Source organism: Carica papaya, chromosome 1 (assembly GCF_054855325.1).
Source record: "Carica papaya isolate Zhongbai chromosome 1, ASM5485532v1, whole genome shotgun sequence".
NCBI lineage: Eukaryota > Viridiplantae > Streptophyta > Magnoliopsida > Brassicales > Caricaceae > Carica > Carica papaya.
This window is the reverse complement of record NC_142309.1, coordinates 20,043,049-20,062,355: the sequence shown is the minus strand read 5'-3', so window position 1 is coordinate 20,062,355 and position 19,307 is coordinate 20,043,049. Positions and strand designations below refer to the sequence as shown.

Sequence of the window (19,307 nt, the reverse complement as noted above, 5' to 3'; positions counted from 1 at the left end):
CTACCCCAATATTGGCAATCCCGTCGGGGGATGGTGATTTTGCAGTGTATAGTGACGCATCTCATGTGGGGTTGGGGTGTGCATTAATGCAACGGGGGAAGGTTATAGCATACGGGTCCCGACAGTTAAGGACACACGAACGGAATTATCCAACACATGATTTAGAGTTGGTTGCGGTAGTCTATGCGCTAAAGTTGTGGCGACACTATTTATATGGGGAAACCTTTGAAATTTATACAGATCATAAAAGTTTACAGTATTTGTTCACGCAGTGGGAATTGAATATGCAACAGAGAAGATGGATGGATCTGTTGAAAGATTTCGACTGTAGGATCCGGTATCACCCTGGACGGGGAAATGTGGTGGCAGATGCTCTCAGTCGTAAGAGTACAGGGGTGCTATCCCATTTGATGGTGTCTGAGTGGGGTTTGCGGAAAGCCGTGCAACATCTGTGTATTCAAGATGGGGACAATGGAAGGTATGCGGCTAGTTTGAGGGCACAACCGACCTTGGTGTAGAAAATAAGAGAAGGACAGTTAGTAGACGTCGAGATACAGAGGATTCGGAAGGGGATAAAACAGGGGACAGTATGAAATTTTAGTGTGAGAGATGATGGAATACTTAGGTTTCAAACTAGAATGTGTGTGCCCAGGGATCGGGCAATACGAGAAGAAGTACTCAGTGAAGCACATGATACTAAGTTTGCTATACACCCGGGGAGTACTAAGATGTATAAAAACCTACAGAAAAGTTTCTAGTGGAGAGGCATGAAGAGGGATGTGGCTGAATATGTGTCTAGGTGCCTGATATGCCAGCAAGTTAAGGCTGAGCATAAGAGGCCTGGGGGTTTGTTACAGCCATTGCCTATACCTGAGTGGAAGTGGGAGCATGTATCCATGAATTTTGTGACCGGATTGTCAGGTAATCGTAAGAAACATGATAGTCTTTGGGTGGTGGTTGATCGCCTAACTAAATCTTCTCATTTCTTAGCAATAAAGGTGACGGATTCAGTGGAGCAGTTGGCCAGACTGTATGTTAAGTAGGTGGTGAGGTTACACGGCATTCCCGTATCCATTGTTTCCGATCGGGATTCCCGATTCACCTCCAGATTTTGGAAGGGGTTGCAACAGGCTTTGGGTACCAAATTGAATTTTAGTACTGCTTTTCACCCATAGACGGATGGGCAAATAGAGAGAACGATACAAGTATTGGAAGATATGTTGAGAGCCTGTGTTATTGATGTGGGGGGAGATTGGGAGGACATGTTGCCCTTAATAGAATTTACATACAATAATAGTTATCACGCCAGCATCGGAATGACTCCTTATGGAGCTTTATATGGTCGATCCTGTAGGTCACCAGTGTGTTGGAATGAGGTGGGGGAGAGACAGTTGTTAGGACCGGAAATGGTAGAGGAAACTACGGCTAAGGTTCTGGTGATACGGCATAATTTACAAGCGGCTCAGAGTAGGCAGACGGGGTACGTCGACCATCGTAGGAGAGATTTGAGCTTTGAGGTAGGGGATCATGTGTTCCTGAAGGTATCCCCCATGAAGGGTTTATGGAGATTTGGGAAGAAAGGGAAGTTAAGTCCCCGCTTCATAGGGCCGTTTGAGATCTTAGAGAAGGTGGTTGCGTACCGGGTAGCGCTCCCTCCTCAGTATAGTGGGGTTCACAATGTGTTTCACATATCCCTACTACGAAAATATCACCCGAATCCGAATCATATTTTAAGGTGGGAATCATTACAGTTGGAAAAGGACTGGTCTTATGAAGAAGAGCCAATTCGGGTGCTTGAACGACAAAAGAGACGGTTGAGAAGCAGAGTGTTACCTATGGTGAAGGTATAATGGAGGAATCATGCGGCGGAGGAAGCAACGTGGGAGCGAGAGGACGAGATGAGGTGAAATTACCCAAGATTGTTCAAAGGTAAGATAACAAATTTGAGGGACCAAATTTTTGTTTTAGGGGGGGAGTATATGTAATAACTGGGAAAAAGAAAAAAAAAAGAGAAAAAACAAACGAGAAAAAAAAAAGGAGAGAGGGAAGAAAAAACGACGTCGTTTTGCAGAGGGGAGGAAACAACGTCGTTTTGGAAAAGGAAAAACAGCGTCGTTTTGCAAGAAGGAAAACGACACCATTTTGAGAAAAAAAAAACTGGGATGATTCAAGTAGGAGGTGGGGGAAGGCAGTAAGGAGGAAAGGAAAAAAAAGAGGGAAAAAGGGGAGTATAGGAGAAGGGGAGCGGGAGAGAGAAAGAGGACAGGAAGGAAGGTTCCAGAAGGAGAGAGGAAGGAAGCGGAGCAAGGAGAAGAGGAGATCGCGGACGATGAGAGCAAATTCGGCCGCAAGGAAGAAAAATAGAAACGGGAGGTATGGTAATGAACTCTAAATTTGTGTGTTGATTTGAGTGTGAAATGGTTGGATGTGTAGCGTGCGTAGTCACGGGTTACGGAGGTAGTGACGTAAAGAAGGGACGAGTGAAAATGTGTAGTGAGGCGGGATCGCGGAGGAGAGAGGGAGAAGGTGGCAGTGCGGGTAAGGGAGAGAGATAGGAGCGCGAAATGAGTGGAGGCCATGAGAGAGAAAGGAGAGGTGCAAACGAAAGAGGTAACCGCGTGAGGATCGCGGGAGGAGAGAGTGAGAAGGTGACGGTACGAATGGGAAACGGTGTGGGGGTGAGTGAGGGGTGTGAGCGACGCGGAGGGAGATAGGGAGACGTTGTGGTGTGAGGACGTAGTCGGAGGGAGAGATAGGCGGAGGCAGTGGGGGAAAAGCAGGGGAAGGGATGAGTCAGTGGAGTGAGTGAGGTGAGAAGGACGGTGTGATGTGATGGTGTGGCGGGTGGTTGTAGTCGAGGGAGAGATAAGGGAAGGCAGTGGAGGAACGCTGGTGGGAGGAAGAACCCACGGGGTGGGTGAGGTGAGAAGGAAGGTGTGATGCGATGTTGTGGCGGGAGATTGTAGCAGAGAGAGAGAGTTAGGGAGGGGCGGAGAGTGAAGGTTAGAGAAGGGAAAGATCCACCGGATGAGGGAGATCCACCGGGGGAGTGAGACGCTTTGGGAAGTGGAGTTGGTTAGTTGGAACCTTGGGGGAAGAGAGACGGAGTGAGTGGGGGCAATTAGGATATGTCGCAGGTGTGCGTGCGTGGCCTGGTATAGGTCGAGAGGTGGTTAGTGGTCGCCGATATCGGTGACGGGAGAGAAGGACCAGTGTATGTGTGAGTGGCTTGGTATAGGTCGTGAGATGGCTAACGGTCGCCGATGGTAGTGACGGGAGAGAATGATCAGAGTATGTGTGAGTGGTCTGGTATAGGTCGTGAGATGGCTAACGGTCGCCGATGGTGGTGACGGGAGAGAATGATCAGAGTGTGTGTGAGTGGCTTGGTATAGGTCGAGAGATGGCTAACGGTCGCCGATGATGGCGACACAAGTGAATGAAAATGGTTTGTGTGTGTGAGTGGCCTGGTATAGGTCGGGGGATGGCTAACGGTCGCCGAAGGTGGTGACGGGAGAGAATGATTGGAGTGTGCGTGTGTGACCTGATATGGGGTCGATAGGTGACGGATGGTCGCCGCTGTTGGTAATGGAAATGAGTGAGATTTGTGTGCGTGTGTGGCCCACTAGGGGTCGATAGGTGGTTAATGGTTGCCAATTTTGGCGGTGAAGGGTATCCCTGGCACGCCTGGAGTGCCGTCGGGAACGGACGCCTAAGGTAGGTAGAATAGTAGGTGCAGGAGGGAAAGTGTTGAGTTTAGTAGTGAACGATTGGTAGAGGCATAGGATTTATATTGTTGCATTTCACGCATGTATTTTGAGTTTTACTGTACTGAGTTAAAGGAACTCACTCTTTTCTTTTTACAGATGATGTAGGGACGGAGTCCGGATCGAGGCCATTGGATTCTGATCCTAGTGTGTAGAGTACAGGATGAGGAGTTTCGTTTTATTTTGTCTGAATGGAATATGTAGAATTGATGATAGCATAGATTTTGAGTATGGCTGTATGGTATGAGGTGTCTTGTACATGGTTGTAGGATTGTCTTGATCATTGAATGAGGGATTATGCTACTGTTTCCTTGTGCATGACCGTTTGGTTATGAAAGTTGGTTGTTTGTTAATTACGCCCAACAGAAAAAAAAAAAAAAAAAAAAACGGGGCGTTACATTTTTACATTAAATTAAAGTTCAAAAAATTCAAAAATTATATTTATAAATTAATTTAAATTACAGGTAAATTAATTTGGGTATTACAACTCTCCTCCCTAAAAAAAATTCGATCCCTCAAATTTATCTCTTTCACTCAATTAAACAGTTGGGGGTATTGGGCTATGAAGTCTAATTCTAGCTCCCATGTGGCTTCTCTCGGTGTGTGATTTTGCCATAGGACCTTAATAAAGGAAATTTTCTAGTTGCGGAGTAATCTGCTCTTTTGGTCCACAATACTGACTGGTACTTCCTCGTATGACATATCCTCTTGGAGTGAAAGAGACTCGTGGGCCAAGACGTGAGAGGGGTCCGAGTTGTACTTGCGTAACATGGACACATGAAACACATTATGGATCCTGAAAAACTTTGGAGGCAGAGCCAAGAAGTAGAAAGACTTGGTAAGCCGGTCAATAATTACCCAGATGATATCATGTCATGAGCGTGCCCTAGGCAATCATGTCACGAAATCCATGATGATATGTTCTCACTTCTACTCTGGAATTGGTAATGGCTGAAGTAGCCCACCTGGGTGTTGATGTTCTGTCTTGACCTGCTGACATACCAAACACCTAGAAACAAAGTCAGCCACATCTCTTTTCATCCCATTCCACCAAAATCGGGGTCGCATACTTTGATACATCTTGGTGCTTCCGGGATGCATGACAAACTTTGAGCTTTGAACCTCTATCATAATGTCTCTTTTCAACTCACTTTCATCTGGAACACACACCCTGTCCTGGAATATGAGCAACCCATCGGCAGAGATTCAAAATTCTGAATTAACTCTCTGTTTTGCATCTTTCTTGAGAGCTGCTAAGATGGAATTGGCAGAGTGAGCTTCATTTATTCTCTGGATTAATCAGGTTGAACAGTCAGGTGAGCCAAACATGTGACTATCTTCAGGTCCTGAAGTCATGCCTATTGTGCAGCCTCTATTACACTGCATTTTGAAACCATCAAATAAGCTAATATACATGCAATTTTCCTACTGAGTGCGTCGGCTACCATGTTGCCCTTACCCGGATAATATAAGATGTTGAAATCATAGTCCTTGAGGAGTTCTTTCCACATTCTTTAATGCATGTTGATATCTTTTGAGTGAATATGTGTTTCAAGCTCTTATGATTAGTATAGATCTGAAATATCTCCCCATACAAGTAATGGCGCCAAGTCTTCAAGGCGTGGATAATTGCGGTCAGTTCTAAATCATAGATGGGATAGTTTTTCTCATGACTCTTCAACTGCCTAGACCCATAGGCTATGACCTTCCCATACTGCATCAAAACACAACCCAACCCTAGGTAGGAGGCATTACTACAAACTGTATATCCACCCGATTTGCTCGGTAAGGCTAACACAGGTGCGGTAGTCAATCGTCTCTTTAGTTCTGAAAAACTTCTTTCATAGTTCTCATTCTACTCAAACTTGACGTTTTTCTTTGTGAGCTAAGTCAGAGGAGCAGCTAGGTTAGAAAACCCTTCCACAAACCTGTGGTAATAATCTATCATCCCCCTACGGATCTCCTTAACCGAAGTTAATTTTTCCCAGCCGAGCTCTGCTTCAACTTTTTTGGAGTTCACGGACACTCCATCTTTTGATATGATGTGCCCTAGGAAGGTAGTCTGCTCAAGTAAGAACCCACATCTACTCAACTTTGCATACAGCTTATTCTCTCTGAGAATTTATAAAACCTGAGTTAGATGGTGAACATGTTCCTCTCTACTTTTTGAATAAACTAAGATATCATCGATGAACACAATGACGAACTGATCCATAAATTATCTGAAAAACCCTGTTCATCAAGTCCATAAAGATGGCTGGAGCATTGGTTAATCCAAATGGCATGACCAGGAACTCATAGTGTCCGTACCTGATTCGAAAGACTGTTTTGGGAATGTTCAACCCTGATCTTTACCTGATAGTAACCTAAACGCAGGTCTATCTTAGAGAAGACCTAGTCACCCTACAACTGATTAAAAAGGTCATCGATCCTGCGAAGGGTGCATTTGTTCTTGATCGTGACCCTATTCAGGCATCTGTGGTTAATACATAACCTCAATGTTTCATCTCCATTTCTTGTAAATGTGACTCCAACACTCCAAGGGAACACACTATGTCGGATGACTCTACTGTCCTGCAATTTAGTGATTATTTTCCTCAGTTCCTTTATCTCAACACGACTCATGCGGCAAGGAGCAACCGAAATAGGTTGAGTGCCTTGCTGAAGGCCTATGGTGAATTCGACTTTTCTATCCACTGGTAGTCCGGGTAGTTCATCCGGGAACACATTTGAAAAGTCTTGAACTATCGGAATCTCTTGAATACAAATTTTTTTCTTGATTTTACCTAGTTAGAGAAAACAGTCAAGTTAAAGTACTTGATAATAAGAAAATTTGCTATGAGGGAAACAAATGTTAAAGAATTTTATTAATTTATAAATGACTCCTCATTAGGAGGGCTGAATACAATCTTCTTACAAAAATAATCTACGATGGCGTAATACGCAGTTAGCCAATTCATTCCTAAATTACATCAAATTCTCCCGTGTAAATTTTTATTAGATTCACACTCAATTTTCTATCTGTTATATCTATAACACAGGCTCTGTATACAACTTCCCCTACTAGTGTCCTACTCACAAGAGTAGACACAAACAATACAGAATTAAGTTTTTCAGGTAATACATTAATTTTGATGCAAAAACATGTGAAACAAATGAATGTGATGCACTAGTATCAATTAAAACATGAGCATGATGGTTACAGATAGTGTATCTATCTTGTACCACGTCCGGGTCGGCTTCTGCATCCTGCTGAATGAGGTTGTAAGCTCTACCCTGAATAATAGGTCTGGTATGGTTCTAGTTCCTCGGGTACTCCTTTGCATAATGTTGGGCGCTACCATATATGCGACAGGTATTGTTGAGGTGATAACAGGGTCGATCTCTATGATCCTTGCCACAGTACTAACAGATCTTACCGCGCCCTACTGCTGGAACCTGAGGAGGAGTCTAAGTCATCAGCCTGAGTCTCTTGTTCTGTTGAACAAGTGCAGTAGGTGCTAGTCTGCGGTGTGAAACCGATGGCCTGAGGTTCCCTACTGCTTGAGAGAGGGCACGAAGGTTTCTCTCCACTAACTGTGCCTTGACCAGAACAACCGAATAAGTTCTGAGCTCGAACACATACAATTGTTGTCTAATATCATGACAGAGACCCCACTCAAACCTTCTAGCTTTCTTTCCTTCATCCATCATGCTCTTAGGGGAATACTGGCCCAACTCTAAAAACTTGCGAGCATATTCTGATACAGTCATGTTCCCATTGACCAAGTTTGCAAACTCCATCTCTTTTAAATGTCGAAGATGCTCTAGAAGGTACTCTGCATGAAAGGTCATCAGGAACTATTCTCAAGTGACTGAAACGGGTAGGGTGGCCTGCTTGAGTTGCCACCAGCGGTCTGGTTCTCCCACCAGCATGTAGGTAGCAATGATGATTTTCTGTTCGAGAATCACCTCAAGCGTCGTGAAGGCCTTCTCTATCTCAGTTAACTAGTATTCAACCTCTTCAAAGGATGATCCCCTTACAAAAATAGATGGGTTTAGTCTTTTATACCTCTCGATATAGCCTGAATCCATTATAGGAGGAGTTGGGTCCCATGGAAGATGGACTGGACTGTGGTGAAGATATACTGGATGATACGGTGGAAGCACCGAATTGTACTGTGGTGGTGCTGGGTGATGTGGTTGGGGCACCGAGCCATACTGTGGTGGTGCCAAGTGGTACTGTGGCTGGGGCACCAGATCATACTGTGGTGGTGTCGGGTGATACTGTGGAGGAACAAGCTCGTACCGGGGTAGCTCGGGATCCTCTCGCTGTAGAGGTGGCTCAACTTGTGGCAGCGGGGGAAAGTCAGGTAGCTCCCTCCTTTCCTCCCGGGCCTGCTGGGCAGTGATGAGTCTCTCTAGCATTTCAAAAACTCGATCAACATCCTCTCATAGCGAACCCCCCCGGGCTGCTCGATTTAGTAGGGGTCTTCCTCTCCTCATCTATTTGTACCTATATTTCACAATGAACAGTTGAGTGATAATTCATTATTTTTTGTGCTTCTTAAAGATTGTGTAAGGAATTGGTCCGAAAAATGCGGCTCTGATACCAACTGTAACGACCCCAAAAATTTCAAAAAAAATAAAACTAGCATCCTACTCGCAACCCTCTTGTGGATCAGGTTTTGGACCCTGGTTCTCTTGATCTGAAATGGTTAATAAAGGAATGAGCTACAGTAGCCCAGTAAGAATATCACGCTACTCACTGACACATAAATAAATGTTAGTAGAAAAATCAAAACAACTAATTGAGCTCTTAATTAATTAAATTCATTGATCATAACAAAATCGTTTACCATCTACTTACTGTAACGAGATTCACAAAAATAACCTGTAGAGTCAATAACATAAGATATATCATGATTCCATATGCAATTAGTTATAACAACAATTTCTCTTTTATCAGCCTACTGGTATTCATGGGGGTTCGTAGAGATGTCCCCACAATGCGTGAACTCTTTCCTTTAACATTTCTAATTAACAAGCCGTCTCCATACTCCGTCCGGTATGAGCGCCAAATTACAAAATCTCAATACCTCGTCCGGTATGAAGGCGAAACGGGTCATCCCATACCCCGTCCGGTATGAGCACCAAATTACCGAACATCAATACTCTGTCCAGTATGAAGCAACGTTCATGGTAGGGTTCCCTATGTACCCGGTCCATCCACCATCTTCCAGGATATCCAGTAAGGCTATTATTTCGTCAATTCACTTCATCACACAATTTTTCATTTACTTTTAATCTCTAGTTTTCCAATTCAACCGTAATTATATAAAACAAACACAACATGCATCAAGAAATACATTCACGTCTCGGTTTTCTAATTAATAGTAGTTACATAAGGCAGCAATACATGCATTCAAAACCATAAAATCGATCAGTCAGATATTATCATGCATTCAAACTATAAAATAAATCAACAGAGAATAATTTTCGATTCTGACTCTATTAGTAACCCGTAATTAATTATAGATATTTTTTTAAATTGTACAAAATACCGTATTATTGTTAATTAAATTTCAATTCTATAATAGAGAATAAGGTGAGGGATTCTTACTCAAATTGATGCCTGAAAAGTTAAACTTGTTGACTGCACCTACTAGCAGTCTCCGGATTTTCTAAATTTTTTTTCGGGAATTAAAACGCGCTACAAGTACCTACAAATATCTCAAAAATCCAAAATCGACATTAGAACCTCTTTTTGGCCAATTCCAGAATTCTGGCACAGCGGCTCCGCTGTGCTCCAGCAATGGTGTCGTCGCTGCAGCGGCGGTTTGCCTTGAGTCGGTTGTTTTTGGCTATTTTCGGTTGAATTCGGCTAGTTTTGCATTAATCTCTGCGAAAAAATACGTTAAGTAGCCTCGGTTAACCGAAAAAAAAAAAAACAAAACTCACTGGCAACGGAGTTCTCCAGTGCAGCGGCTTCGCTAGCTCACCTTTGCGGTTACGTGTTTTGCTTCGATCAACCTGTAGATAAAAAAATGGTTGTTAAATGGTGAAAAAATTACGCAAAACGAGAATCGGGAAGGGACTCATTGGAGGCATTTTTTGAAATTTTCTGAGGCAGCGCCGTCGGGCTTTGCCTGCAGTTTCCAGCCAATCCGCCGGTCTTTTTGTTCCGATTCGGCCATAAGAGTGTTTAAAATTGAATTCTGAGCAAATGATAAATTTTTTACCTCTTTTGGCGGTCGAAAATGGCTCCAGCGCGGCGGCGGGTGACGGCGGCTCTTCTTCCCGGCGGCTAGGTCTTCTTCTCCGGCGAGGGTGTCTGGCAGCTAGGGTTAGAGTTTGGTATGAAGAAGGTTATTTATATCCGTCTTTTTTTAATCTAGACCGTCCATCGCATTTGATCTGAACTATCCGATCGCAATTAAATAGGGAATGAATCTGAACCGTTCATCACAATTTGATCTGAACTGTTCGATCGTGTTTAAATAGGAGTTGATCTAAACCATTGATCGCGTTTAAATCTGACCGTTTGATTGCGTTTGGGGAGAGAACGCCTTCGGGTCGTCCGTGCGCACAAGAGTGGATTTGGGTCATCCGATCGCAAGTATGCGAATCGCCCGCATGGCACCGCGTTAGCATATGTTGCCACGCAACATGTTCTGGTTTGTCAGAACTACTGACTGGACATCCTACATGGCACAACTTTCTTAAATTGCGTTTTGACCTCTAGTTTCTTATTTTTCTTTCAAAAATATCCTCAGAACTCAAATTTTCACCTATGTTTTCCAAAATTATTTTTAGTTTTATCCCCCTCCTATTTTTCTTCATTTTTACATTAAATTAAAATTCAAAAAATTTAAAAATTATATTTATAAATTAATTTAAATTACAATTAAATTAATTGGGTATCACAGCCCATTTTATTATACAATTCTTTTTTTACAACTACATGTATTAATGCTTATATAGTTCATTAAAAACTACATTTTTTTAGAATACAACATACATCGGGAATAAATTGATAGGAATATCTTTTGGATTTCTCCTTAGGGCAATACCAAATCCTTACATCTTCTATAAACCGTCAATTTTTTTTTTTACTCTCAGTTTTTTTTATTGCTAAGTTTTAGTTCTCTGATATATCTAAACATTTAAATTGCATCTTAAACCTTAGTGTAATATCATACACTACCATCTCCTCTGTGTGTTATACTCTTGCTGTTAGTATTAGTACGATATTTGTTTTATAGGACTCATAGCGGTGTCTTAAAATAATACTTGAAAATATTTTAATTCGAGAGGATCTATCTGTCATTCAACTTGAGGATGGGAGATAGAAAGATAAAAAACAAAAGTGCGTGAGAATATCAAAGGGTAAAAGCAAGTGAGTAAAACACAAGAGAACTGGTGAGGAATATTTATTTATTATTACTAACCTCTTCTGTAGAGAACTCTTTTCTAAAGATGTCAAGCGAACACCAAAACCCTGCCGACATAAGACTCTTTCTGGAGACTATGCAAGCGAAATTGACACAATTTAGTAAAAGATGGATAATCTAAGTAGTGGTCGAAGTGAGGCAAGGCACAGGGCCCCAAACACTATAGGACTAGGACTCAACACCATGATGATGAGGCGAAGCCCTGTAATGATAAGGAAGAAAATAGGGTGGAGATGAGAGAAGAAATGAGGAATAATAATATCAGCTCTACCAAAATGAGAATACCACATTTTAAGGGTAGGAATGATGCTAAGCATACTTGGAGTGAGAGAGGAAGGTAGAACTAATCTTTGATTGTCATAACTACCACAAGAAAAAGAAGATCAAACTAGCAGTGGTATAGTTCATTTACTAGGTCTTAGTATGGTGGGATCAACTACTACTCACTAGACGATGTAATGGAGAGCGACCAATATCCTTTTGGAGAGGGATGAAAGCAATCATGTGAAAAAGGTTTGTATTCTCTTACTGTTATAAAGAGATGCATCAAAAGTCATGGAGGAAATCCAGAACTATTTCCTGCAATAGTACAAAAGATGCAGTAACAATCCGAAGCGTGCTATCATGAGCAATTCCAAAAGTGTGTGTTAAAGGGATAAAAAGAATGACCCCATAAATGAAAATAACTTACATTATTCAAAACGGGAAAAAAAAAACAGCCTTTACCGAAGATAAATATAATAACAGTTTATAATGCAACGTGCATCATATAACAAATGATAACATATTAATCTGCTTGGTCCAAAATTTTGATTCCTTTATAAAAACACTAGCTCGAAGAATTTCAGTAAAAGTGGGAAAAGAATACATTGATATCAGTAAACATCTGTAGTTACATGTATTCAGTGAGGATAACACATCGATGCGTCATGTGCTTGGAAAACAACTATGGATTTCATCAAACACTTCAGGTGCATGCCTAAACTACCAGTATCTCAACTAAAGTTATTGTTGTGCAAAAATAATCCAGTCGAAATGTGTATACTTAAAACATAACTAAATGCTTAACCACCATGTCAATCGAATCTAACTAACCCAACGACATATTTAAGCAAAAGCTTTCAAACCATCTTGTAAAAAAAATAACTCAATCAGGCACAACGAATACCATACCTTCAATCCAAATAAAATATAACAATATAAAAAAATCAGAAGAACCACCATGCAGAGCAATAACAGACAGCAAAGCCAAAATCCATCCAACAAATCCGCACCATATTTTGAGTACGGAAAAACAGCCCTAAAAACTAAATAAATCTAAATATTACAGAAAATTCAAGAATACAAGGAGGGATACCAGCCAGGTGTTCGAATCAGTAAGGTGTATGTGAGGAGAGGAGGCGTCGAGACCGCGGCAACTGCTCGGAGGCGACTGGAACGGGATGGCAGTACGCGCGGAGGATGTTTGGCGAGTGAGCCAGCAAGGAGGACAGGCGCCGTTGAACGGACAGTAACGCAGGTAATGGCGCACGATCCTTCGGCTAGCAGATCGTGAAGTTTTTTATCCCTTGGGGGAAGCAGCAGCCAAGCGGTGGCGTGAGATGGAGGTCGAACCTAAATGACAGAGAGAGAGAGAGAGAGAGAGAAGCAGGACCAACAGAGCTTACTTGGCGGCTTCTGGTTTCCAGGTGCTATGTAAGTTCTAAGAAAAAGTGAAGATAGGAGAATAAGAAGATTTTGGTTGGTCAGCCGGCCGCGTCGAATCCGGCAGAGGCTGGCGGGGCCGAGCTTGGAGGAGGAGAGCCGCGGGTCTGATGGACAGAACGTAAAGAAAACCTTGTTTCCTGCGCTACTGATTTGGTTTTATGGGAGATTTACGAGAGCAGGAATTGGAGATTTCAGGAGACAAGAACTCGGATTCGACATCATCTGAAGTTTTAGGAAAGAGGCATAATTTTTTCCTTTTTTTTTTTTTTTTTGGATCAAGTTTCAGATTAAAAAACAGGCTTTTGATAACGTTTATTAAATTACTCTAGTTAAATTAGAAATTTGTTACGATTCAATGTTTTATTTTTATTATAATTCAATTAACAAATTTTAATTTAATTATTTCAATTTTTTTATTAAAAATGGTAATAGAATATTAAAAATAAAATCGTAATAAGTATCAAATTTTATAAATTAATTCAATAATTTATTATTTTTTTAATATTTACTAATTTCTCGTGGGCTTTATGTTTTTCTGTTATCAGAATGGGCTTTATGTTTTTATTGGGCTGAAATAAGATAAATTTGAGCGTAGGCTTTGAACCATTTATATTTAGCCACAAAAATAAGTAAACAAAATAAATATTTATTTTCTTTCGAGCCAAACAAAGATGTCGTGGTTATTTCATTTTTCTCATCGAGAACAGCTTTACTCTCCTTATTTTGGATGTATCCAATTGAAGTTGAGATCTGTTTACGAATCTAAAAAATAATGGCTCAGATGAATCGCATAGAGTTTGGGAAAGTTCATTTATGTTCTTGGAATCCGAGACTTTGATTTAAAGAGGTTCGTTTCTACTCTCTATTTTTTCTTTTAGGCTTAATTAGTTTAATTTCTTATTGAAGAGGATTTTGTTTTACATTACTACTGGTTTGGGATGATTGTCCTATGAGTTAGGTGCTTACATCCTATTTGGGGATGTTTTTGCATCAGATTGCTGGATGAACTTCTCCCCATACTCTTTCTTATGTTTGACTGCGTCTTTTCAAGTTATTGACTATGATAATGTGATTTACAGTAACCCTAAGCTCTTTCTTAATATAGGAATCATTCAATTCATGACACGGACTGATACTATTTATTCAAGATGATCTAGAATTAGATCTTGAGAATCTTTTATTTCAAAGATTTTTTTCTTTATATGGTTAAAGATTTTTTTTTAAGTTCTAATTGATATAGGAGATTGTCTCTCTGCTGTTTAATTTTTCTTCTATGCATTGTAGGTCTAAAAGATTTTAAGGAATAAAAAAAATTGTATATAATATCTATATCTACTGAGGTAGGGTGAAGATTTTATAATATTTGTCCCCGAATTCTCTGAATCTTTTTTCGGAAATTAAAACGTACTATAAATACTTATAAATATCCTAAAAACTCAAAATTGGTGTCAGGACCTCTTTTTGACCAGTTTCAAAATTCCAGCACGGCTACTCTGTGGTGCTCTGGTGACGGCGCTGCCACGGCAGTTTGCCTCGGATCGGCTGTTTTCGGTCAAATTTGGCCAGTTTTGCATCAATCCCTGCGAGAAAACACGCTAAGGGGTCTCGGTTGACTAAAAAAATAAATAAATAACCGAAACTCACCGACAGTGGGGTTCTCCGGTATCGTGGATCCACCGTCTCACCTTTGGACTTGGGTGTTTTGCTTCGGTCAACCTGTAGAGAAGAAAATAGTGGTTAAAATGGTGAAAGAATTACGCAGAACGGGAATCGAGAAGGGCCTCATCGGAGGCATTTTTTGAAATTTCCCGCGACGATGCCGCTGGGCTATGCCCGCAGTTTTCTACCAATTCGTCAGTTTTTTTGCTCCGATTCAGCCATAAGGCTGTTTAAAATTGAATTCCGAGCAAAATAATTTTTTTTAACCTCTTTTGGAGGTCGGAAGTGGCTCCGGTGCGGCGGCGGGCAACGGCAGCTCTCCTTCCCGGCGGCTGGGTCTTCTTCTCCGACGAGGGTGTTTGGAAGCTAGGGTTAGGGTTTGGTGTGAAAAGAGTTATTTATATACCTTCCTTTTTAATCAGGACCGTCCATCCCGTTTGATTTGGACCGTCTGACTGCGATTAAACAGGAAGTGAATCTGGACCATTCGCACGATCTGATCTCGGTCATCCGATCGCGTTAAAATAAGAAGTGGATCTGGACCGTTGATCGCGTTTAAATCTGATCGTCCGATCGCGTTTCAGGAGGGAACTCATCTGCGCCGTCTGTGCACGTGGGAGTGAATCTGGATCATCCGATCGCGGGCACGCAGATCGTACGCGTGGCACCACGTCAGTGTTTGTTGTCACGCGACGTGTTCTAGTTTTTCGGGGCTGCGAACTGGGCATCCTACGTGGTACAACTTTCTTAAATTATGTTTTAACCCCTAATTTCTTATTTTTCTTTCAAAAATACTAAAAGAACCCAAATTTTCACCTCTTTTTTACTAAAATTATTTTTAATTTCCTCCCCCTCCTATTTTTCATCATTTTTAAATTAAATTAAAATTCAAAAATTATATGTATAAATTAATTTAAATCACAGTTAAATTAACTTGGGTATTACAACTCTCCTCCCTAAAAAAAATTCGATCCCTCAAATTTGTCTCTCTCTCACTCAATCAAATAGTTGGGGGTATTGGGCTCTAAAATCTAATTCTAGCTCCCATGTGGCTTCTCTCGGTGTGTGATTTTGTCATAGGACCTTAACAAAGAAAATTTTATGGCTGCGGAGTAATCTGCTCTTTCGGTCCACAATACTGACTTGTACTTTCTCGTATGACAGATCTTCTTGGAGTGAAAGAGACTCGTGGGCCAAGATGTGAGAGGGGTCGGGGTTGTACTCGCGTAGCATGGACACATGAAACACATTATGGATCCTGAAAAGCTTTGGAGGTAGTGCCAAGAAGTAGAAAGATTTGGTAAACCGATCAATAATTACCCAGATAACATCATGTCTTGAGCGCTAGGCAATCCTGTCACGAAATTCATGGTGATATGTTCTCACTTCCACTCTGGAATTGGTAATAGCTAGAGTAACCCACCTGAGCGTTGATGTTCTCTGTCTTGACCTGCTGACATACCAAACACTTAAAAACAAAGTCAGCCACATCTTTTTTCATCCCGTTCCACCAAAATGGGGGTGCATACTTTGATACATCTTAGTGCTTTCGGGATGCATGACAAACTTTGAACTATGAGCCTCTATCACAATGTCTCTTTTCAACTCACTTTCACCTGGAACACACACCCTGTCCTGGAATATGAGCAACCCATCGGCAGAGACTCGAAATTCTAAATTAACTCCCTATTCTGCATCTTTCTTGAGGGCTGCTAGGATGGAATCAGCAGACTGAGCTTCATTTATTCTCTAGATTAATCAGGTTGAACGGTCAGGTGGGCCAAATATGTGACTATCTTCAGGTCCTGAAGTCATACCTATTGTGCAACCTCTATTACTCTGCATTTTGAAACCATCAAATGAGCTAATATACATGCACTTTTCCTACTGAGTGCGTCGGCTACCACGTTGCCCTTACCCAGATAATATGAGATGTCGCAATCATAGTCCTTAAGGAGTTCTATCCACATTCTTTAACGCATGTTGAGATCTTTTGAGTGAATACGTGTTTCAAGCTCTTATAATTGGTATAAATCTGAAAGGTCTCCCCATACAAGTAATGGCGCCAAGTCTTCAAGAAGTAGATAATTGCGGCCAGTTTTAAGTCATAGATGGGATAGTTTTTCTCATGACTCTTCAACTACCTGGACCCATAGGCTATGACATTCCCATACTGCATCAAAACACAATCCAACTCTAGGTAGGAGACATCACTATAAACTGTATATCCACCCGATTTGCTCGGCAAGGCTAACACAAGTGCGGTAGTCAACCGTCTCTTTAGTTTTGAAAAACTTCTTTCATAGTCCTCGTTCTACTCAAACTTGACGTTCTTCTTTGTGAGCCAAGTCAGAGCAGAAGATATGTTAGAAAACCCTTCTACAAACCTGAGGTAATAACCTATCATCCCCAAAAAGTTACGGATCTCCTTAACCGAAGTTAATTTTTCCCAGTCGAGCTCTGCTTCAACTTTTTCAGAGTTCACCGATACTCCATCTTTTGATATGATGTGCCCTATGAAGGTAGTCTGCTCAAGTCAGAACCCACACCTACTCAACTTTACATACAGCTTATTCTCTCTGAGAATTTATAAAACCTGAGTTAGATGGTGAACGTGTTCCTCTCTGTTTTTTGAATAAACTAAGATATCATCAAAGAACACAATGACGAACTGATCCATAAATTATCTGAAAAACCATGTTCATCAAGTCCATGAAGATGGCTGGAGCCTTGGTTAGTCCAAATGACGTGACTAGGAACTCATAGTGTCCGTACCTAGTTCGAAAGACTCTTTTGGGAATGTTCAACCCTAATCCTTACCTGATAGTAACCTAAACACAGGTCTATCTTGGAGAATACATGGTCACCCTGCAACTGATAAAAAAAGTCATCAATCCTGCGGAAGGTGTATTTGTTCTTGATCATGACCCTATTCAGGCCTCCGTAGTCAATACATAACCTCAACGTTTTATCTCCCTTTCTTGTAAATGTGACTCCAACACCTCAAGGGGACACACTATGTCAGATGAATCTACTGTCCTGCAATTCAGTGATCTTTTTCCTCAATTCCTCTATCTCAACATGACTCATGCAGTAAGGAGCAACCGAAATAAATTGAGTGCCTTGCTGAAGGTCAATGATAAATTCGACTTTTCTGTTCACTGGAAGTCTGGATAGTTCATCCGGGAACACATATGAAAAGTCTCGGATTATCAGAATCTCTTGAATACAAATTTTTTTCTTGATTTTACCTAGTTAGAGAAAACAGTCGGGTTAAAGTACTTGATAATAAAAAAATTTGCTATGAGGGAAACAAATGTTAAAGAATTTTATTAATTTATAAATGACTCCTCATTAGGAGAGCTGAATACAATCTTCTTGCGAAAATAATCTACGGTGGCGTGATACGCAGCTAGCTAGTTCATTCCTAAAATTACATCAAATTCTCCCGTGTAAATTTCTATTAGGTCCACACTCAATTTTCTATCTGTTATATTTATGACACAGGCTCTGTATACAACTTCCTCCAGTAGTGTCCTACTCCTAGGAGTAGACACAAACAATACAGAATTAAGTTTTTCAGGTAATACATTTAATTTTGATGTAAAAATATGTGAAACAAATGAATGCGATGCACCAGTATTAATCAAAACATGAGCAGGATGGTTACAGATAATGTACATATCCTATACCACGTCCGGGTCGGCTTCTGCATCCTGCTGAGTGAGATTGTAAGCTCTGCCCTGAATAGCAAGTCTGGTCTGGTTCTAGTTCCTCGGGTACTCCCTTGCATAATGTTGGGCGCTACCACATATGCAGCAGGTGTTGTTGAGGCGATAGCAGGGTCGGTCTTCATGATCCTTACCACTGTACTGACGGGTCTTACCGCGCCCTACTGCTGGAACTTGAGAAGAAGCCTAAGTCATCGGCCTGAGTCTCTTGTTCTATTGAACAAGTGCAGTAGGTGCTAATTTGCGGTGTGGAGTTGAGGACCTGAGGTTCCCTACTGCTTGAGGGAGGGTGCAAAGGTTGCTCTCCACTAATTATGCCTTGGCCAGAAAAACCGAATAAGTTCTGAGCTCGAGCACATACAACTGTTGTCTAATCTCAAGACGGAGACCCCACTCAAACCTTCTAGCTTTCCTGCCTTCATCTATCATGCTCTCAAGGGAATACTGGCCCAACTCTAAAAACTTGCCAGCATATTCTGATACAGTCATTTCCCCCTAGACCAAGTGTGCAAACTCCATCTCCTTCAAATGTCGAAGATGTTCTAGAAGGTACTCTACATGAAAGGTCATCAAGAACTATTCCCAAGTGACTGAAATGGGTAAGGTGGCCTGCTTGAGTTACCACCAGTGGCATGGTTCTCCCACCAGCATATAGGTAGCAAGGATGATTTTCTGTTCGGGAATCACCTTAAACGTCGTGAAAGCCTTCTCTGTCTCAATTAATTAGTACTCGGCCTCTTTAAAGGAGGATCCCCAAAAATATATGGGTTTAGTCTTTTATACCTCTCGATATAGTCTGAGTCCATAATAGGAGGAGCTGGGTCCCGGGGAAAATGGACTGGACTATGCTGAAGATGTACTGGATGGCCCTGCGGTGGTGCTGGATGATACGGTGGAGGCATCAGATTGTACTGTGGTGGTGTTGGGTGATGCGGTTGGGGCACCGAGTCATACTGTGGTGGTGCCAAGTGGTACTGTGGTTGGGGCACCGAATCATACTGTGGTGGAGCTGG

The 19,307-nt window shown here is 41.5% G+C and overlaps 1 protein-coding gene across 1 annotated transcript; it reads left to right on the top strand.

The window, feature by feature from the left end:
- Window positions 1-767: 767 nt before the first annotated feature.
- On the top strand, window positions 768-1,850 carry LOC148270421 (uncharacterized). The gene is made up of 2 exons (XM_088219940.1): window positions 768-1,030; window positions 1,355-1,850. Exons 1-2 carry the CDS (start codon window positions 768-770, stop codon window positions 1,848-1,850), a joined length of 759 nt encoding a protein of 252 aa, XP_088076066.1.
- The last annotated feature ends 17,457 nt before the right edge of the window (window positions 1,851-19,307 follow it).

Bases quoted from the DNA above. Each gene is read 5' to 3' on its own strand.
- LOC148270421 (XM_088219940.1), top strand. From the start codon at position 768: ATGAAGAGGGATGTGGCTGAATATGTGTCTAGGTGCCTGATATGCCAG. The intron at 1,031-1,354 runs GTATGTTAAGTA...TCGATCCTGTAG, and splicing joins GTGGAGCAGTTGGCCAGACT to GTCACCAGTGTGTTGGAATG.